The following is a 19026-nucleotide window of genomic DNA, read 5'->3' on the forward strand; positions in this document are numbered from 1 at the left end:
ACATTGAGACTTGGCCAAAAGCCACTCCTGCATTGTCTTGGCTGTGTGCTTAGGGTGGTTGTCCTGTTGGAAGGTGAACCTTCGCCCCAGTCTGAGGACCTGAGCGCTCTGGAGCAGGTTTCATTCAAGGATCTCTCTGTACTTTGCTCAGTTCATCTTTCCCTTGATCCTGACTAGACTCCCAGTCCCTGCCGCTGAAAAACATCCCCACAGCATGGTGCTGCCACCACCATGCTTCACCGTAGGGATGGTGCCAGGTTTCCTCCAGACATGACACTTTGTCATGGTCTGAGAGTCTTTAGGTGACTTTTGGCAAACTCCAAGCGGGCTGCCATGTGTCTTTTACTGAGGAGTGGTTTCTAAATTGCCACTCTACCATAAAGGCCTGATTGGTGGAGTGCTGCAGAGATGGTTGTCATTCTGGAAGGTTCTCCAATATACACAAAGGAACTCTAGAGCTCTGTCAGAGTGACCATCGTGTTCTTGGGCACCTCCCTGACCGAGGCCCTTCTCCCCCGATTGCTCAGTTTGGCCAGGCAGCCAGCTCTAGGAAGAGTCTTGGTGGGTCCAAAATTCTTCCATTTAAGAACGATGGAGGCCACTGTGTTCTTGGGGACCTTCAATGATGCAGACATTTTTTGTTACCCTTCCCCAGATCAGGTGCCTCGACACAATCCTGTCTCAGAGCTCTACGGACAATTCCTTCAACCTCATGGCTTGGTTTTTGCTCTGACATGTACTGTCAACTGTGGGACCTTATGTAGACAGGTGTGTGCCTTTCCAAATCATGTCCAATCAATTGAATTTACCACATGTTTCTACAACTTGGAGTCCACATCTCAGAGATGATCAATGGAAACAGGATGCAACGGAGCTCAATTTCAAGTCTCATAGCAAATGGTCTGAATACTTATATAAATACTTTAAAAAAAATTGTAATAAATTTGCAAAAATGTATAAAAAACGGTTTTTGCTTTGTCATTCTGGGGTATTGTGTGTCGATTAAATGAGGATAAAAAATTTAAAAAATCAATTTTAGAATAAGGCTGTAATGTGGAAAAAGGGAAGGGGCCTGAAAACTCTCCGAATGCACTGTATGTTGCGTATATCTTGTTTACTAAATTCTAGCGTACGTGGAGATTCTAGGATTGGCATGCGCCACAAATTATTGGAATTTATCCAACTTTCGCACGCAAATCCTAGAATCCCCACGTACGGCGGAATTTTTTAAGAAATGCACGCACGATTGATAATTGAGCCCCAGAACCTCAAGTGATAAGCTGAATCAAGTATGTTAGAGTAAGGGGTAAAGTAAAATCCAGCTCTCCAGTAAAATCCAGCTGTTCAATTGCTTTCTTTCAGGTCACTGGTTCTAAAGAACCACAGCAAAATCAAAACTCTTCACAGTGTCAACTGAAGCCAGTGACGGCCTTAGCCATACCCCGTAGCTCTGCAGCAGTCACACTTTTCACTTCCTACCGTGATAACGCTTACCCATGTTGTGCAGCACCCGGTCTCTCTCCAGCTGTGTGTCTCTGATCTTGCTCTGCAGCATCATCAGTTTCTGTTCGTACTGCTGTTTGAGCGTGTGCAGACGGCGCTGGCTGTTCTCCAGTTCATCTATCAGCTTCTGCTTGATGGCGATCTCACACGTGATGTTGGCCAGGTCTGCCTGGAAGTTCTCTGGTGGGTGAAGTACATTCACATGGGTTTCACATAGACAGACATATTTAGTAGTTCTCAACACAGTGATGTTGGCCAGGTCTGCCTGGAAGTTCTCTGGTAGGTGAAGTACATTCACATGGGTTTCACATAGACAGACATATTTAGTAGTTCTCAACACAGTGATGTTGGCCAGATCCGCCTGGAAGTTCTCTGGTAGGTGAAGTACATTCACATGGGTTTCACATAGACAGACATATTTAGTAGTTCTCAACACAGTGATGTTGGCCAGGTCCGCCTGGAAGTTCTCTGGCTGAAGTATAGTAAACATGGTGGCATATACTTTACAGTAGCTGTTACACACCCTTTAAAATAAAACATATTGCCTTTATTCAACCAGGTAAGTTAATGAAACAAATTTCTCATTGTGCAAGAATGTTAGTTCCTTGATGCTGCAGGGAGTCTCTAAAATAGATAGCACTCCAAGGTTTTTGTCTTACAACAAATCAATGAGTTCATTTACATGCACACTAATAATTCAATATTAAACTGATTATGGCAGTAGGCTGATTATGGAATTAGTCATGTAAACACCTTATTCTGTTGATCTTAAATCAGTGTAAGGTCATGATCAAAGTAAGTATACGCTGATTAAAACACCTGGTTTCAAACTATTAATACATGTAAAAAGCTTAAATTGGTGTTCCAGCAAAGTATTTGATCTGAGTATGTGACAGCACCGGGTCGCACCAGCCTCCCTCTTAAGCTCAGGTAAAGTGAGTTCTGAAAAACTTAAAAGTATACATCTTAGAAATAGTTTACATACACATTTTATATGTCCGTGGTAGAACGTTTATTTTGATTGGTGATTTTCTGCATTTATTTAAGTCCCATCAGGTAGCCTGATTTCAGATGTGTCCATGGAAACAGGTCTATTAGGGAAATTGTTTTTGCAAAGCATGTACACGTTTTAAACTAACTATTATATTAATCGGACTGTCCACAATAATCGTATTATTGCATGTAACCCTACTCAATGACCCAAACATGGAGAGCCATGTCCCTTCTATACATGCTATTTCTACGATTTGGCTATTTTACCTTTCTCATCTGACTCAGAGTCTGAATCATCAGAGCTCTCCTCCACATCCATCTCCTCCTCTTCCTCCTCCTCCTCTTCCTCATCCTCATGGTCACTCCCCTCCTGAGGTCACAAATAAAAATAGAATAGAAAATGATCCAGTGTCAGCAAAATGGGGTGGGTAAAAACACTTCTCTTAATCCTGAGATATCATTGGACTAATAGGTTGTCAAATATACCATCTCAGGCTCGTCATTGGACCGCTCAGTCAGCTCTTTTTCCATCCCTTGGTCTTGGTCATTGTCGGGGACTTCTTCCTTGACGACACTAGTCGGGGAGAACAGAGAGACAGGGTGAGAGAACATTGAACTGAGCAGACCAAAGGTTCAATAGTATTTATTTTCTAGAGGGGGAAAAAGACAACCGAAAGCATAATAGCATGACAGAATATGCAGCAGCACAAAACAAAGTACAGTACAGTAATTATCTGTAAAGGAATCCGTTTTTTTTAGTATCTTCCAAAATAAAGGGTGTTAAAAAAGCTAGACGTAAGGCCATTGGTGGTGCATGAAAACAGAACCAATAGCATTGTTTCCATCATATCAGCAAGTCGGGGTGAACAAACAAGTGAGCACAGAAAGAACTGAAGTTTTCCTTCTGGTGTGTCAACTGCCTGCTAAACAAAACAAAATGGCGGTTTAGAAGAAGCGAGGGATGGGAGTGGCAATGTGGTAAAGGGAAGGGGGAACCTGTGACAAACCTGCCATCCTCCTCCTCTACAAGCTCCTCCCTCTCTCTCTCTTCCAGCAGCTGCTGGAGCCTTCAGGGAAAGGTAAAGGTCGAAGGTCACAGGAGAGAGGTGACAAGGAAGGAACGAAGGAAGGAAAGAAATCAGGAAGTACAGAGATTTGGAAGGAAGAGAAGTCATAGGGAGAAACAAACTGTTACTCACCATGGCAACACATTGAGGATATACTGTACAATAATTGCCAGTGTAGTAGAGTTTGTTTTTTCCAAAACAAGCAAACAATTAATTTGGTTCCATAACCACCATCTCTTTTTACCTCTTCTTCTTCTTCCTCTCCTTCTTCTTGAGTTTCTCCAGATCTTTCTTGGCCATCTCGATGATGTCGGAGGCCTCCTTCTCGGGGGCCAGGAGGGCAGGGGAAAAGGTTCCAGGGTAGAAGGACTGGCGTGAGGAGGCACGGGACAGGTTCTTACGCAGGTTTTCATTCATAGACTCACTTTCCAGGAGTTTGGCCCTAGGGGGGGGGGCAGTAAAGCTTATTGACAAATTGAAATGACAAAAGAAAGGTATTAATCTTAATATAGAGGAGACATTTACTTACCTGAGGTCCTCTATCTCTTTGATATAGCTCCGGATCATGTTCCCAATCTCTTCACTGCCCTCACCTGAATAAACAACACACGAAAACCTTAGGAAACACACTTACACACACACACACACACACACTTAAGAACTGTTTAAGACGTGAGGGGATTGGCACAGACATATCGACACATTCGAAAACCCACACCTCACATTCCCTCATCTCTCACAGGAGACATACACACACCCCACTCACCTGCCCTGGCGAGGACCTGGTTGGCCTGGTCACTGAGGTACTGTGTGAGTCTGGCCCTCTGGGCGTCAATGGTCTCCTGCATGGCTTTGACCCTGATCCTCAGGTTGCTGTTCTCAGTCTGCAGCATGGTGTTTTCATGGACCATGTCATTGATGCTCTCCATACCATCCTCTCCCACCATACGCTTACCCTACCAGAGGAAAATGGGATTAGATATAATTATAATTCACTAAGGGGAAATTATTTTCGGACTCTTTTTCATATACTTCCGTTTTCTTCTCATCTAATTTACTTTCTCACTCCTCTCTATCCATACCCCCCCCTCTCTCAGCCTCTCTCCCTCAGTGTCACAACGTGTGACCCTTTCCTCAACTCTTAACTAGGCCCAACAAAACACGCACTTTTGGTCATGTAGTGTCAGTGCATCACATGATTTTGCTCCCTCTCCCTCCCCATCTCTCTCTTCCCCCTCCCTGCCCATTGCTCTCTCTCCCTCCCTCCCCATTGTTCTCTCTCCCTCCCTCCCCATTGTTCTCTCTCCCTCCCTCCCCATTGTTCTCTCTCCCCCTCCCTCCCCATCTCTCACTCTCCCCCTCCCCCCATTTTTCTCTCTCTCCCTCCCTCCCCATCGCTCTCTCCCTCCCCATCTCTTTCCCTCTCCCCCTCCCTCCATCTCTCTCTCCCCCATCTCTCTCCCTCCCCCCATCTCTCTCGCTCTCCCCCTTCCCCATCGCTCTCCCTCCCTCCCCATCGCTCTCAATCCCCATCCCCCTCCACCCCTATCCCTCCCTCTCCCTTCCCTCCCTTCCCATCCCATCTCCCCCTCCCTATCCCCCTCTCTCCCCATCACTCCACTCCCCTCTCCCATCCCTTCATACCTCCCCCGTCCTTCCCTCATCTCTCTCTCTCCCTCCCTCCCCACATCTCCATCACTCCATCCCCCTCTTCCCCCCTCCAACCCCTTATCCCTCCCTCCCCATCCCTCCCTCCATTCATCCCTCTCTCTTACGGTCCTGTACTCTATCAGTTCCATCTGTAGCCTGGCGATTTCTGTCCTGAGAGCAGAGATCTGCTGGGAGGCCTTGTCCTGGTTCACCATCACCTTGTTCTTAATGTTCCTGGCTCTGTTAGCGTACTTCAAGGCGTTCAGAGTCTCCATGAAGTCCCGGTCAGACGGACTGATGCAGGCTATCATCATCGTTTGGCTGAGGGTAATGGGAGAATTCAAATTAACATGGGTTCCTCACTGTATGCATTCAACAACATAACAGCTTTGCCTTGGCAAGCCAATGACAAGTGAGCTAAACAAGAAACAGACTGTCAACTCAAAGCTGACTCTTAATATGTACAATTTGTATTGATTGACAAAATGCATTTAGTTTGACACGCACATCATACCAGATTACTATGACAACAATGCTTATAGAGAGAGGCAGAAAGGCCAGACCAATGGCAAACAGACCTGTTTCCACCTAGAGAGTCCTGTAGGAGCCGGGTGAGTTTGGAGTCTCTGTAGGGCACGTGCGTGGATCGCTTGCTCCTGTCTCCCAAAGCACTAATTACATTCCCCAGAGCAAGCTGCAGTTTGGAAGAGTTGACCAAAAAACACAACTCAGAAAAGCTGACATTGAAAGGTATTTTCAGAAAGATTCTCATTCCAGGAGTCTACTTGTGTTCATACTGGGCTGTCACGACTTCACAGTATTTGCAAGGTACTGCTTTTAACCACTAGATGGCTCTTTAAGGTTCAGAAATAAAATGCTGCCTCTTTTTAAAGGACTCATCTGACATGATATAATATTCCTATATTGTATTTTGACCAGATCCCTATAGTGTGTTAGGGAAAGGATGGGTCAGAAGCTACATACTACTATAGGGAATAGGGTCCATTTGAGCCACAGCCAAACTCTCACCAGTCCACAGTTGATGGAGATTCCCTCCTTAGCTCGGTCTCCTGTAGCACCGGTTCTCTTCAGCCTTTCAGAACCGGCCAGGTCCACAAAGTGAAACTTGGCAGTCAGTGTCTCATACTCTTCCATCTCTGAGTTGCCGTTAGCAATCCTGTTGTCAGTCTCGATGTTGTCTGTCTCGTTGTTGTCTGTCTCGTTGTTGTCTTTCTGTGAGGTAGAAATAACAGGCAGCAGATAGCTTAGAGGATAAGTGCATTGGGCCAGAAAGCAAAAGTTTAGGTGAAGTCGACTAGGTGAAGAATCGGTCAATGTGCCCTTCAGCACGACACTTAACCCTAATTGCTAATGTAAGTCGCTCTGGATAAGAGCATTGGCTAAATGATCAAAGTGTACATGTAAATAACACCAAGATGGATGCCTTTGTTTCAGTACCACAAGTCAAAAGCACTGTCCATGCCATTAGTGTAATGTAACTTAGAATGCCAGTACCACAAACATAGAATGCCAGTACCACAAACATAGAATGCCAGTACCACAAACATAGAATGCCAGTACCACAAACATAGAATGCCAGTACCACAAACATAGAATGCCAGTACCACAAACATAGAATGCCAGTACCACAAACATAGAATGCCAGTACCACAAACATAGAATGCCAGTACCACAAACATAGAATGCCAGTACCACAAACATAGAATGCCAGTACCACAAACATAGAATACCAGTACCACAAACATAGAATGCCAGTACCATAAACATAGAATGCCAGTACCATAAACATAGAATGCCAGTACCATAAACATAGAATGTCAGTACCATAAACATAGAATGTCAGTAATAAGAGCACTTTCTGTTAGAGGTCGACTGATTATGACTTTTCAACGGCAATAATGATTATTGGAGGACCAAAAAAAAGAGGATTAAATCGTACGAAATTAAATTAGATATTTCTGTATTTCATTTTCAATAAAAGGTGCAAAAATGTCTGAAAACAGGTTTTCACTTTGTCAATATGGGGTATTGTGTGTAGATGGCTGTAACAACAAAATGTGGAATAATTCAAGGGTTTTGAATACTTTCTGAAGGTACTGGATATAAAAACATGATTGACAGTAAGACAACAAAAACACTTAATTAAAACGACAAACACAGATCTGCAAGAGCCTACAAAAAAACAAAAAGTCAAACAAATGACAATTACAACAATACTGAATGAACAATTAATTTTAATTTATTTTATTTAAACTTAATATAATAGATTTTATTTATTTAGTCTCAAATAAATAATGAAATATGTTCAATTTGCTTTAAATAATGCTAAAACAGTGTTGCTGAAGAAAGTAAAAGTGCAATATGTGCCATGTAAAAGAACTAATGTTTAAGTTCCTTGCTCAGAACATATGACAGCTGGTGGTTCAATATTCCCAGTTCTTCAATATTCCCAGTTAAGAAGTTTTAGGTTGAGGTTATTATAGGAATTATGACGCGTTGACTATCTCTCTCTATACCATTTGTATTTCATATACCTTTGACTATTGGATGTTCTTAAAGTCTAAATATTGCTGCTACATTGCACAACCTTCAATGTTATGTCATAATTATGTTAAATTCTGGCAAATTAATTACGGTCTTTGTTAGGAAGAAACACAGTTTGCAACGAGCCAGGCGGCCCAAACTGTTGCATATAACTGGACTCTGCTGGCACTGAACGCAAGAGAAGTAACACAATTTCCCTAGTTTAATATTGCCTGCTAATATGCATTTATTTTAACTAAATATGTAGTTAAAAAAATATATACTTCTGTGTATTGATTTTAAGAAAGGCATTGATGTTTATGGTTAGGTCAATTTGTGCAACGAATGTGCTTTTTCGCGAATGCGCTTTTGTTAAATCATTACAAGTTGAAGTAGGCTATGATAAATTAACAGGCACCGCATTGATTATATGCAACGCAGGACAAGCTAGTTAATCTAGTAATATCATCAACCATGTGTAGTTAACTAGTGATTTATGTGAAGATTGATTGTTTTTTATAAGATAAGTTTAATGCTAGCTGGCAACTTACCTTGGCTCACTGCAGCCACAAGGTCCTTTTGATGCTGCACTCACGTAACAGGTGGTCAGCCTGCCGTAACAGGTGGTCAGCCTGCCGTAACAGGTGGTCAGCCTGCCCTAACAGGTGGTCAGCCTGCCAAGCAGTATCCTCATAGATTGGAATGTAATCGGCGTCCAAAAAGGCTGATTACCGATTGTTATGAAAACTTTCAATTGGCACTAATTAATCAGCCATGCCGATGTCGGTCGACCTCTACTTTCTATCGATGTCATTCACATTAAACTAGCATAATAAAACATGATAGCGTAGGAGCAGCTGAGTGGCTATATGATTTCTGTAAAATGTCAAGGTTAGGAGTAACTCCAGTCACTGTCATAGCATGTCGTAACAGTGCCGTAACACGTGACAGGAGTCGCCTCATAGCAACAAAAGAGTAGATCCGGAATAAGATAGGAGTTGGAAAGACAAAGGGACGGGCCCTCGGGTCAATGAATAATCTGCTTTTGTACGTACATTGTCGGATGCACAGACTCTGACTTGGCACAGGTGAATGGTGAAGATGGCATGAGAACGGGAGCTCTGGACATTCATCTGGGTGCTGGCGGTGGTTCGACACAGAGCACCCAGCTTCAGACACTGCATCATCTGGGTGAGGAGACAGAGACGAGATTGTAAATGATCTTTTATGCGGTAACATGTCCAGTGTTATTCCTGTTTTTAAAGTCCTACATTGTATGTACACAGCCATACATTTCTTCTGAACCCCCAGACTATACATCCCAATGCACACACCTCTGCCTCGGAGGCTACCGTCCGTGTGGTCACCCCTACTGTGTAGATTCCTCCATTAGCGTCCTCGTGGATTTTTATGTGGGATTTCTGCGTCCGAGCTTCCAGGTCCCGTGTAGAGTCAAACAGATCCAGCACCTCCTCATTGTAAAGCTTAACCAGGACATACAGAAATACAATATTACACTCTTATCTGTTACCGTTCTGAATTCAGCACTGTGAAATTATATGGAAATATCACACCTTCTAACAGTATGTTTATATCCTATGCCAGAGTTCTGAGATCACAACTATGCAAAATCACATCTGATTATGTTATAGAGAGAGACAGACAGCCGGACAACGCTGGGACCAAATGGGTCTCCCAATCACGGCCAGCCTGGGATCGAACCCGAGTCTGTAGTGACACCTCAAGCAATGTGATGCAGTGCCTTAGACCGCTGCGCCACTCGGGAGGCAGCAAGAATGACCTTTCTACGACAGTAGCTTAGTGTTAGTGGCGAAGGTCCTAGTGGCTAAGGTCCAGAGCAGTATATATTCTAAATAAATAGCTCTGCCAGTGCCTAGTTTTATGGAAGGGGGGTGAACAAGTAACAACATTTCTTTTGGTTGATTTGTTGAACTTCCTGTTGCCAGTCCACATGCTACTGATAGAGTACCCAAATGAGGTGTTACCCATTTCTATAGTCATTCCCATCTCTGGTTGTTATAAGAGGCTATGTGGGATAAACCTAAGATGCAAACAAAACGTCCCCCATCTGGTTTTCCATGTATTATGGTAGAGTATAAGTTTTAAAGCTGCTAAATGCTAATACTGTTATGCCAAAATATGTAGATATTTTAAATGGCCGCCAATAGCATGCTAGCAGATAGCCATAGACTTCCAGTCATTGTGCTAACCCTAGTTAGCAATTGTGCTAGTGCTAGATAGAAACTTCCTTCAAACTGCACACAGAGACATAAAAATGTCATCCAAAGTTCATTTGATTTCTGGGGAAGTAGATAAAAGGGCGAAAATTACGAAGTATCCCTTTAATGTGTGCATTTAAACAGTGAGTTATTTGTTTGTGCTGATAATCGATCCGTTTGTTTTCTCTGTGGTAACTCAGACATAGAATTAGTATTGGTAGAATGGACATTCCCATTCACTGTTCTGAGGCGGCTGGAGTGATCATTGCTTACAATATTGGGTAGATTTAGCAAAATCCTGTTGATTTTCCGGCCAAATCCTTTCTACTAACTCTATTTCTATGACAAATACAATATGTTACTCTGTCATAAAAAGGAGCAGACTAAGTCTGTCCTCATGAGGCTTCTGTCAGTATGACAAGCAAACACAACTGTGCAGTCATCCCGTGTTAACCCTTGCCACCCCAAACCGTGACCCTAACAAACCTGCTCCCATCCGCTGACAGCTGTCCACTGTCAACAGTCTGAGAAACGTGTGTAGGAGACTAGAGATGGGAGCTAGTTAAATTGTGCCGTGTCAACACAGACTGACACTGGCGCTACGTAATCCTGGGGTTCTTGGTTACAAGAACCCCATTCTACTGGTAAATATGTTATAGAGTGAGGTTAAGAGACATAACCACACTCTCAGACACAGAGGATTACCTAAAATAATACACAAACAGCCATGTCAGGCTTACGTAGCGCCAGCCTACGGTTGATGTATTATTATTATTTGAAGTAATCCTCTGTGTCGGAGAGTGTGGTTTTGTCCCTAGCTCACTCTATAACATATTTACAAGTAGAATGTTACCTATATTCCCTGCCTCTGTGTCTCCGTAGTCCATACCTCCAGGAACTGTGCGTTGATCTTAAACTCAGGAATGGGTCGTCCCTGCTCTTTAGCGGCCTGCTGGCGCTCCTCGATGCCCCTGAAGAGGTGGCTGACCGCCCGGGGTATGATCCCCAGCTCCTCTTCCCCGATATTAACATCAAACCCTGTACCCATGGTGTAGGTCTTACCTGACCCCGTCTATAGGAGGAGGAAGAGGAAGATGAAGGACAGAAAAGGGGAAGAAAAAAGGAGGATAAGATGGGGTGGCAGACAAGAGAGAGGGGGAGAGAAAGAGGGGAGGATGAGAGAAGAGCAGGAATGGAAAGAGGAGGAAGGGGGAGAGGAGGAGGAGGGAGCAAAATAAGGACGAGGAAAGGAGGGGGGAATGGGGGAGGGGATGAGCAAGGAGAGAGATAATGAGATTAATTTATGCAACTTAATTAATTGAAGTTTCATTTCAATCTGCTGTGCTTGTAACGAAGTGGGAAGAACCCCAGGATTCTGCTGACTGGGTCAAACTGTTGGGACTGTGTTAAAGATGAATTAGTCCAGCACAGACTAGACAGACACATATCCTACCAAATGTCTCTAGTAAAAACACAGGGTAAAACTGAACCAGGCGACCGAGAGCCAGGGCCAACCACTGTACAGTATGGTAGAGAGACAGACAAGAAGTAGGTCACCAGTCACTGCAGCAGTGGTGGTGTGGAACAGATGGGTGGGGGGGGGAGGAGTTCACATAAAAACATTAATGAATATCTTAAGAGTTGTGCAGGCCTACTTAACTGCATCACTTAAGACCCACCAGCATTGAAATCCCCTCCCATCAAACAGACTTTAGTTCTAGGAAGCCCCTATGACAGAGAGAGAGAGGCTCAGCCGCCAAACTGCATGAGGAGTAAGAACTGTTGAATAGGAAAAGAGAGGGAGAGGGATAGTGTGTGCTTTAGTGGTGCTACTACAGATTCAGAGAGCTTTGTGAGGGCTTGCAATGACAGAAGCACCTCCAATACTCTCAGAAACCTTTTGTAAAAACTAGAGGTCGGCCGATTAATCGGAATGGCCGATTAACTAGGGCCGATTTCAGGTTCATAACAATCGGAAATCGGTATTTTTGGACACCGATTTGGCCGAATTGTTTTTTTTTTGCAATTTAATACCCTGCCTGAGTGGCAGGCTGACTACCTGTTACACGAGGGCAGCAAGAAGACAAGGTAAGTTGCTATCTAGCATTAAACTTATCTTATAAAAAACAATCAAATCTTTAACAATCACTAATTAACTATACATGGTTGATGATATTACTAGTTTATCTAGCGTGTCCTGCGTTGCATATAATCGATGCGGTGCCTGTTAATTTCTCATCGAATCACAGCCTACTTCGCCAAACGGGTGATGATTTAGCACTGTCGTTGCACCAAACCTAACCATAAACATCAATGCCTTTCTTTAAAATCAAAACACAAGTATATAGTTTTAAACCTGCATATTTAGTTAATATTGCCTGCTAACATGAATTTCTTATAATTAGGGAAATTGTGTCACTCCTCTTGCGTTCCGTGCAAGCAGTCAGGGTATATGCAGCAGTTTGGGCCGCCTGGCTCGTTGTGAACTGTGTGAAGTCCATTTATTCCTAACAAAGACTGTAATTAATTTGCCAGAACTGTACATAATTATGACATAACATTGAAGGTTGTACAATGTAACAGCAATATTTAGACTTAGGGATGCCACCCGTTAGATACGGGTGGCAAAATACGGAACGGTTCTGTATTTCACTGAAAGAATAACCGTTTTATTTTCGAAATGATAGTTTCAGTTTTGACCATAATGACCAAAGGCTCGTATTTCTGTGTGTTATTGTGTTATAATTAAGTCTGTGATTTGATATTTGATAGAGCAGTCTGACTGAACGATGTTAGGCAGCAGCAGGCTCGTAAGCATTCATTCAAACAACACTTTGGTGCGTTTGACAGCAGCTCTTCGCTGTGCTTCAAGCATTGAGCTGTTTATGACTTCAAGCCTATCAACTCCCGACATTAGGCTGGTGTAACTGATGTGAAATGGCTAGCTAGTTAGCGGGGTGCACGCTAATAGTGTTTCAAATCGGTGACGTCACTTGCTCTGAAACTTAGAGTAGTTGTTCCACTTGCTCTGCAAGGGGCGCGGCTTTTGTGGAGCGATGGGTAACGTTGCTTCGAGGGTGGCTGTTATCGATGTGTTCCTGGTTCGAGCCCAGGTAGGGGCGAGGAGAGGGACGGAAGCTATACTGTTACACTGGCAATACTAAAGTGCCTATAAGAACATCCAATAGTCAAAGGTATATGAAATACAAATGGTATAATAGAGAGAAATAGTCCTATAATTCTTAGAATAATTACAACCTCAAACTTATTACCTGGGAATATTGAAGACACATGTTAAAAGGAACCACTAGCTTTCATATGTTCTCATGTTCTGAGCAAGGAACATAAATATTACCTTTCTTACATGGCACATATTGCACTTTTACTTTCTTCTCCAACACTTTGTTTTTGCATTATTTAAACCAAATTGAACATATTTCATTATTTGGGGCTAAATTGATTTTTATTAATATTAAGGTAAAAGAAAAGTGTTCATTCAGTATTGTTGTAATTGTCATTATTACAAATAAATAAATAAATAGGCCGATTAATCGGTAGCAGCTTTTTTGGGGTCCTCCAATAATCGGTATCGGAGTTGAAAGATCATAATCGGTCGACCTCTAATAAAAACTATATAAGCACTCCAAGAGCTAAAAAGCATTCAACAAAAATCCTGAATATATACATATAAAGAATATTGGAGGGGTCAATGGGTTTTCAGGACACAGGATTATTATACCAGTTCAGTCTTTGAGTCCTGATCAAACAGAAGTTTTACATTACACAAATACCAGCCTTACAATGTCAGGCACAGTGCAAACTAGTGGAATATGGCTGGAATAACTGCTTTAGCCTACTGCATACTGTAGATAGGGCCCAGAGTTTTCCCAGGTCATTTGACCCCTGGGCAAGAGTTCTGTCCTTCAACCCAAATATCAACACTTTGTGACTCCGGAGCCCCAGGTGTCAGTCGAGACAGGGCTGTGTAGAGACTTGCCTGGCCATAAGCAAAAATGGTGGCATTGTATCCTTCGAAGCAGCCCTCGATCAGCTTCTCAGTGCAGCTAGCGTAGATGCTGTCCTGACAGGAGTCCATGTCGAACACATAGTCGTAAGTAAAGGCCTTGTCTTTACCCAGCATCACCTGGGGCTCCCCTGGGGTCACAAATGTACAGATGTGACATCCCTCGATCTTCTCCCGGGCCAGTTGAGGACGAATCCTGGGGGAGATAGAGAGAAACAATGTCATTCAGTCAACAAGCGACAAACATACTGTAATTGGCCTAAAACCTACAGTACATTTGGAAAATATTCAGACCCCTTAACTTTTTCCTAATTGTTACATTACCGCCTTATTCTAAACTGGATGCAATATTTTTCTCTCTCAATTTACACACAATACTCTATAATTACAAAGCAAAAAAAGGTTTTTTGAAATGTTTGCTAATTTATATACAGTACCCCTTCAAAAGTTTGGACTCAACCTACTCATTCAAGGGTTTTTATTTTTTACTATTATCTACATTGTAGAATAATAGTGATGGCATCAAAACTATGAAATACCACGTACGGAATCATGTAGTAACCAAAAAAAGTGTTAAACAAATCAAAATATATTTGAGATTCTCCAATCGAGCCACCATTTGCCCTGACAGCTTTGCACATTCTTATGTAAATGTGATATTCCTGTTTTTTTATTATTATGTGGCATTGTATACATTGAGGTAAACAAACAATTTAATCCATTTTTTGAATAAGTCTAACATGACAAAATGTGGAAAAAGGTAATGTGGTCTGAATAGTTTCCAAATGCACTGTATGTAAACGTAATGCTGTTTTTAGTAAGTGTTCAATACGTACAGCACCACTGTTGATTTAAGTTGTTGTAATATTAAAATGTACACTTCAAACAAGGAGTTAACAATGGCATATTACTTACAAGTCTACGAAAAGGCCAGTCTAGCAACAGGAAGTATACAGTAACCGGTCGGGCTAAAGCAGGATTTGGGCAACTTTCTTTAGTTCATTTCCTGCAATTCTGAACATTTTGCCATGGGGGCGTAGAAAAATGTTGCCTTCTCAAAAAAAGCAAGTTTGCTGCATTTCTACACATTTTGCCATAGGATGGTGGCAAATGTTTGCAGTTTTAAGTATGATAACTGATTATCAATGCCCCCCCCCCCCCCCCAATTGGTAATTCGACCATGCTTACTACAAGTTTAGATAGATGTCCGCTAGACTAACTTACCAATCTAAAATGTTTTGCTGACATTGAGTGACTGCTGATGCACAACCACATTTTGAAATTGCACCTATTATTCTAAGTTTAGACCCCGACTGAGTTGCCCCCCACAAAAAATAATTGGGTCCGTGGGCCGCCAGTTGCCCATCCCTGGCCTAAAGCATTAGCTCATACGTTAGGTCATAACGCTACCCCGAATCTATAACCCAAGACTCCTAAAACATGCCTGCTGGCTTAACACAGTGCCTTCAGAAAGTATTCATATCCCTAGACTTATTCCAGAGTTCGTTGTTACAGCCTGATTTCAAAATGGATTCAATAAAACAAATTCTCACACATCTACACGCAACACCCCATGACAAAGTGAAAACATGATGTTTTTGGAACATTTTGCACATTTATTGAAAATGAAATACAGAAGTATCTCATGTCTGTATCAGCTTTGCACATCTGAATTTTGGTATTTTCTCCCATTCTTCCTTGCAGATTATCTCAAACTCTTAAATTAGATGGAGTGCGTAGATTTTCAATGGGATTCAAGTCTGGGCTTTGGCTGGGCCACTCAAGGACTTTCACATTCTTGTACTGAAGCCATTTCAGTGTTGCTTTGGCTGTATGCTTGGGGTCGTTGTCCTGCTGGAATGTAAATCTTTGCCCCAGTCGAAGGTCGTTTGCACTCTGAAGCAGGTTCTCATCAAAAATGTGCCGTTATTTGGCTCCATTCATTGTTCCTATAGTCTCTTCTGCTGAAAAGCATCCCCATAGCATGATGCTGCCACCACCATGCTTCACAGTATGGATGGTGCTTTAAAAAAAATCTTAATTTAACTAGGTAAGTCAGTTAATAACAAATTCTTGTTTTCAATGATGGCCTAGAAACAGTGGGTAAACTGCCTTTTTCAGGGACAGAACGACAGATTTTTACCTTGTCAGCTCAGGGATCCGAACTTGCAACCTTTCGGTTACTAGTCCAAAGCTCTAACCACTAGGCTACCTGCCGCCCCGTGTTAAACAGGTGATGAGCTGTGCCTGGTTTTCTACAGCTTTGCATTCAGGCCAAAGAGTAAAATGTTTGTCTCATCTGACAACAGAATCTTTTGCCTTATACTTACGTCTTTCACGTGCCTTTTTGCAAACTCCAGTCTTGCTGTCATGTGCCTTTTTCTCAGGCGTGGCTTCCATCTGGCCACTCTCCCATAAATCCCAGATTGGTTAAGTGCTGTAGAGACTGTTGTCCTTCTGGCAGGTTCTCCCATCTCAGCCAAGGAACTCTGTAGTTCTGTCAAAGTGGTCATTGGTCACCTCCCCTGACCAAAGGTCCTTCTTGCCCGATTGCTCAGTTTGGTCGGACAGCATGGGTAGTTCCATATTTTTTCAATTTCCCAAAGTGCTTTCAACACCCTAGAAATGGTTTTATACCCTTCCCCAAATATATGCCTCATCACAATTATATCTCTGAGATCGACGGATAGTTCCTGGGACTTCATGGTATAGTTTCTGCTCTGACATGCACGGTCAACTGTTGGACCATATTTAGACAGGTGTGTTACTTTCTAAATCATGTCCAAACAATCAACTTGGCCACAGGTGGACTCCAGTCAAGTTGTAGTGACATCAAGGATGATTAGGGGAATTGGATGCACCAGAGCTTCATGTGGAGTGTCATAGCAAAGGGGTGTGAATTAGATACTTTTCAATACATTGGAGAAAAAAGTCTAAAAACATGTTTTGTGTAAATCTATTTTTATCAATTTTGATTTTAGACTGTAACAACAAAATGTGGAATAAGTCAAATGTATGAATACTTACTGATGTCACTGTACGCATTTGTGTGTGTGAGACTGAGTGTGTGTGAGTGTGTGGAGTACGAGTGTGAGCTAGAGATGCCCCAATGCTGAATGTCTATAATTCCCTCCTGATAGCTGGCCAACTGGCCCTGGATTATTAAACCTGATGTCAAATCCAGAGAGAAAGAGAGACTGTGCTAGAGGGCAAGAGAAACAATGTGATTGCAGATAAAGAGCTAAAGATATAGAAGGTAAATACATACAGTTGTGCGTTTACATATGCTGCCTGTACCATACCACTGCATTCAGGTCTAATACAGTGTTGACAATATATTGTAACAGCTTCTAGTATCTTGTATCTTCTGCCAGCCATTTTACACAAATGGGAGACGTTTATTCTTAGTGTACACAACTCCTCTGGTAAAAGGACCCCACTGTTACGGTCAAACTAACGGCTAAGAAAGGCACCTGGCAGTGGGCCTGCCTTCCTGCGTGAATATAAGGACTGTATTGTCCCCTGTGGGCACAGAGAACAATGTTGTGGTTGGTGCACAGTGCACTCACTGTGTCTGTGTGACACTGGATCCCACCATTACCCCCAACGACCAAACCTACTACAGGATTACACAGCTTGCTGGACAGAGGGACGGATGGAGAGACGTAGGGATGGGAGAAGAGATAAGCCCTGCCTGAAGGTCATGGGATGTCCGCTAGATAACAGTAACACAGGGTTATGACATGGTACAAGGCAGGGGTGGAAGACCAATGCCAAACACTCCTGTTTTATAAGCCTGCATGAAATAGACAGTGGGGTAAACAAGGTCAGCAGAACATCAACCAGTAGGCCAGATAAATTAAATGGTTATGATTCTAGGAGCTAGTTCTACTGTGAAATAAAAACAAACAGTTAAAGAAGTATTAGGATTCTGTAGAGTCATCCATATTTGACAACATGGCAGAGAAGACAGTGAGCGGGGGCAACAGTTAGGGCTGGGAATTGTCAGGGTCCTCACCATAAGATATTATCACTAGAGGCGATTATGGTTTTTCAACGCCGATACCGATTATTAGAGGACCAACAAAAAAAACTTGATACCGATTAATCGGCCGATTTTTATTTACTTATTTGTAATAATGACAATTACAACAATACTGAATGAACACTTTTCTTTTACCTTAATATCAATAAAATCAATTTAGCCCCAAATAATGAAATATGTTCAATTTGGTTTAAATAATGCAAAAACAAAGTGTTGGAGAAGAAAGTAAAAATGCAATATGTGCCATGTAAGAAAGCTAATGTTTAAGTTCCTTGCTCAGAACATGAGAACATATGAAAGCTGGTGGTTCCTTTTAACATGAGTCTTCAATATTCCCAGGTAAGAAGTTTTAGGTTGTAGATATTATAGGACTATCTCTCTCTATTATACCATTTGTATTTCATATACCTTTGACTAGTGGATGTTCTTATAGGCACTTTAGTATTGCCAGTGTAACAGCATAGCTTCCGTCCCTCTCCTCTCCTCCCCCTTCAGGCGCCGACAGAGATGTTTCCTAGGAAACTATGCATTTTTTTTTTGTTATTTCTTACATTGGTACCCCAGGTCATCTTAGGTTTCATTACATACAGTCGAGAAGAACTACTGAACATAAGAGCAGCGTCAACTCACCATTAGTACGACCAAGAATATGACTTTCGCGAAGCGGATCCTGTGTTCTGCCTTTCACCCAGGACAACAGAATGGATCCCAGCCGGCGACCAAAAAAAACGACTTCGTAAAAGGGGGAAACGGAGCGGTCTTCTGGTCAGACTCCGGAGACGGGCACATCAGTCTCTTGACAACAAGGTTGATGATATCCGAGCAAGGGTAGCATTCCAGAGGGACATGAGAGACTGTAACGTTCTTTGCTTCATGGTAACATGGCTCACTGGAGAGACGCTATCGGAGTCGGTGCAGCCAGCTAGTTTCTCCACGCATCGCGCAGACAGAAACAAACAT

The 19026-nt window shown here is 42.6% G+C and overlaps 1 protein-coding gene across 5 annotated transcripts in view; it reads right to left on the reverse strand.

Moving 5' to 3' along the window:
- LOC124033389 (kinesin-like protein KIF21A) overlaps positions 1 to 19026 on the reverse strand; it is a 63120-nt gene that overhangs the window by 24527 nt on the left and 19567 nt on the right. For 3 of the 5 annotated variants that reach the window (XM_046345423.1, XM_046345437.1, XM_046345416.1), the window contains exons 2-15: positions 13995 to 14217; positions 10887 to 11069; positions 9092 to 9241; positions 8813 to 8944; positions 6243 to 6446; positions 5792 to 5907; positions 5339 to 5534; positions 4330 to 4519; positions 4093 to 4156; positions 3808 to 4005; positions 3504 to 3563; positions 2983 to 3070; positions 2764 to 2866; positions 1495 to 1683 (exon numbers count right to left, since the gene is read on the reverse strand). In XM_046345423.1, coding sequence (XP_046201379.1) covers positions 1495 to 1683; positions 2764 to 2866; positions 2983 to 3070; positions 3504 to 3563; positions 3808 to 4005; positions 4093 to 4156; positions 4330 to 4519; positions 5339 to 5534; positions 5792 to 5907; positions 6243 to 6446; positions 8813 to 8944; positions 9092 to 9241; positions 10887 to 11069; positions 13995 to 14217 — 2096 coding nt within the window. The remainder of the gene's footprint in view (positions 1 to 1494; positions 1684 to 2763; positions 2867 to 2982; positions 3071 to 3503; positions 3564 to 3807; positions 4006 to 4092; positions 4157 to 4329; positions 4520 to 5338; positions 5535 to 5791; positions 5908 to 6242; positions 6447 to 8812; positions 8945 to 9091; positions 9242 to 10886; positions 11070 to 13994; positions 14218 to 19026) is intronic. The other 2 variants (XM_046345442.1, XM_046345431.1) reach the window with 1 other exon arrangement.

Source organism: Oncorhynchus gorbuscha, linkage group LG01 (assembly GCF_021184085.1).
Source record: "Oncorhynchus gorbuscha isolate QuinsamMale2020 ecotype Even-year linkage group LG01, OgorEven_v1.0, whole genome shotgun sequence".
Lineage (NCBI taxonomy): Eukaryota > Metazoa > Chordata > Actinopteri > Salmoniformes > Salmonidae > Oncorhynchus > Oncorhynchus gorbuscha.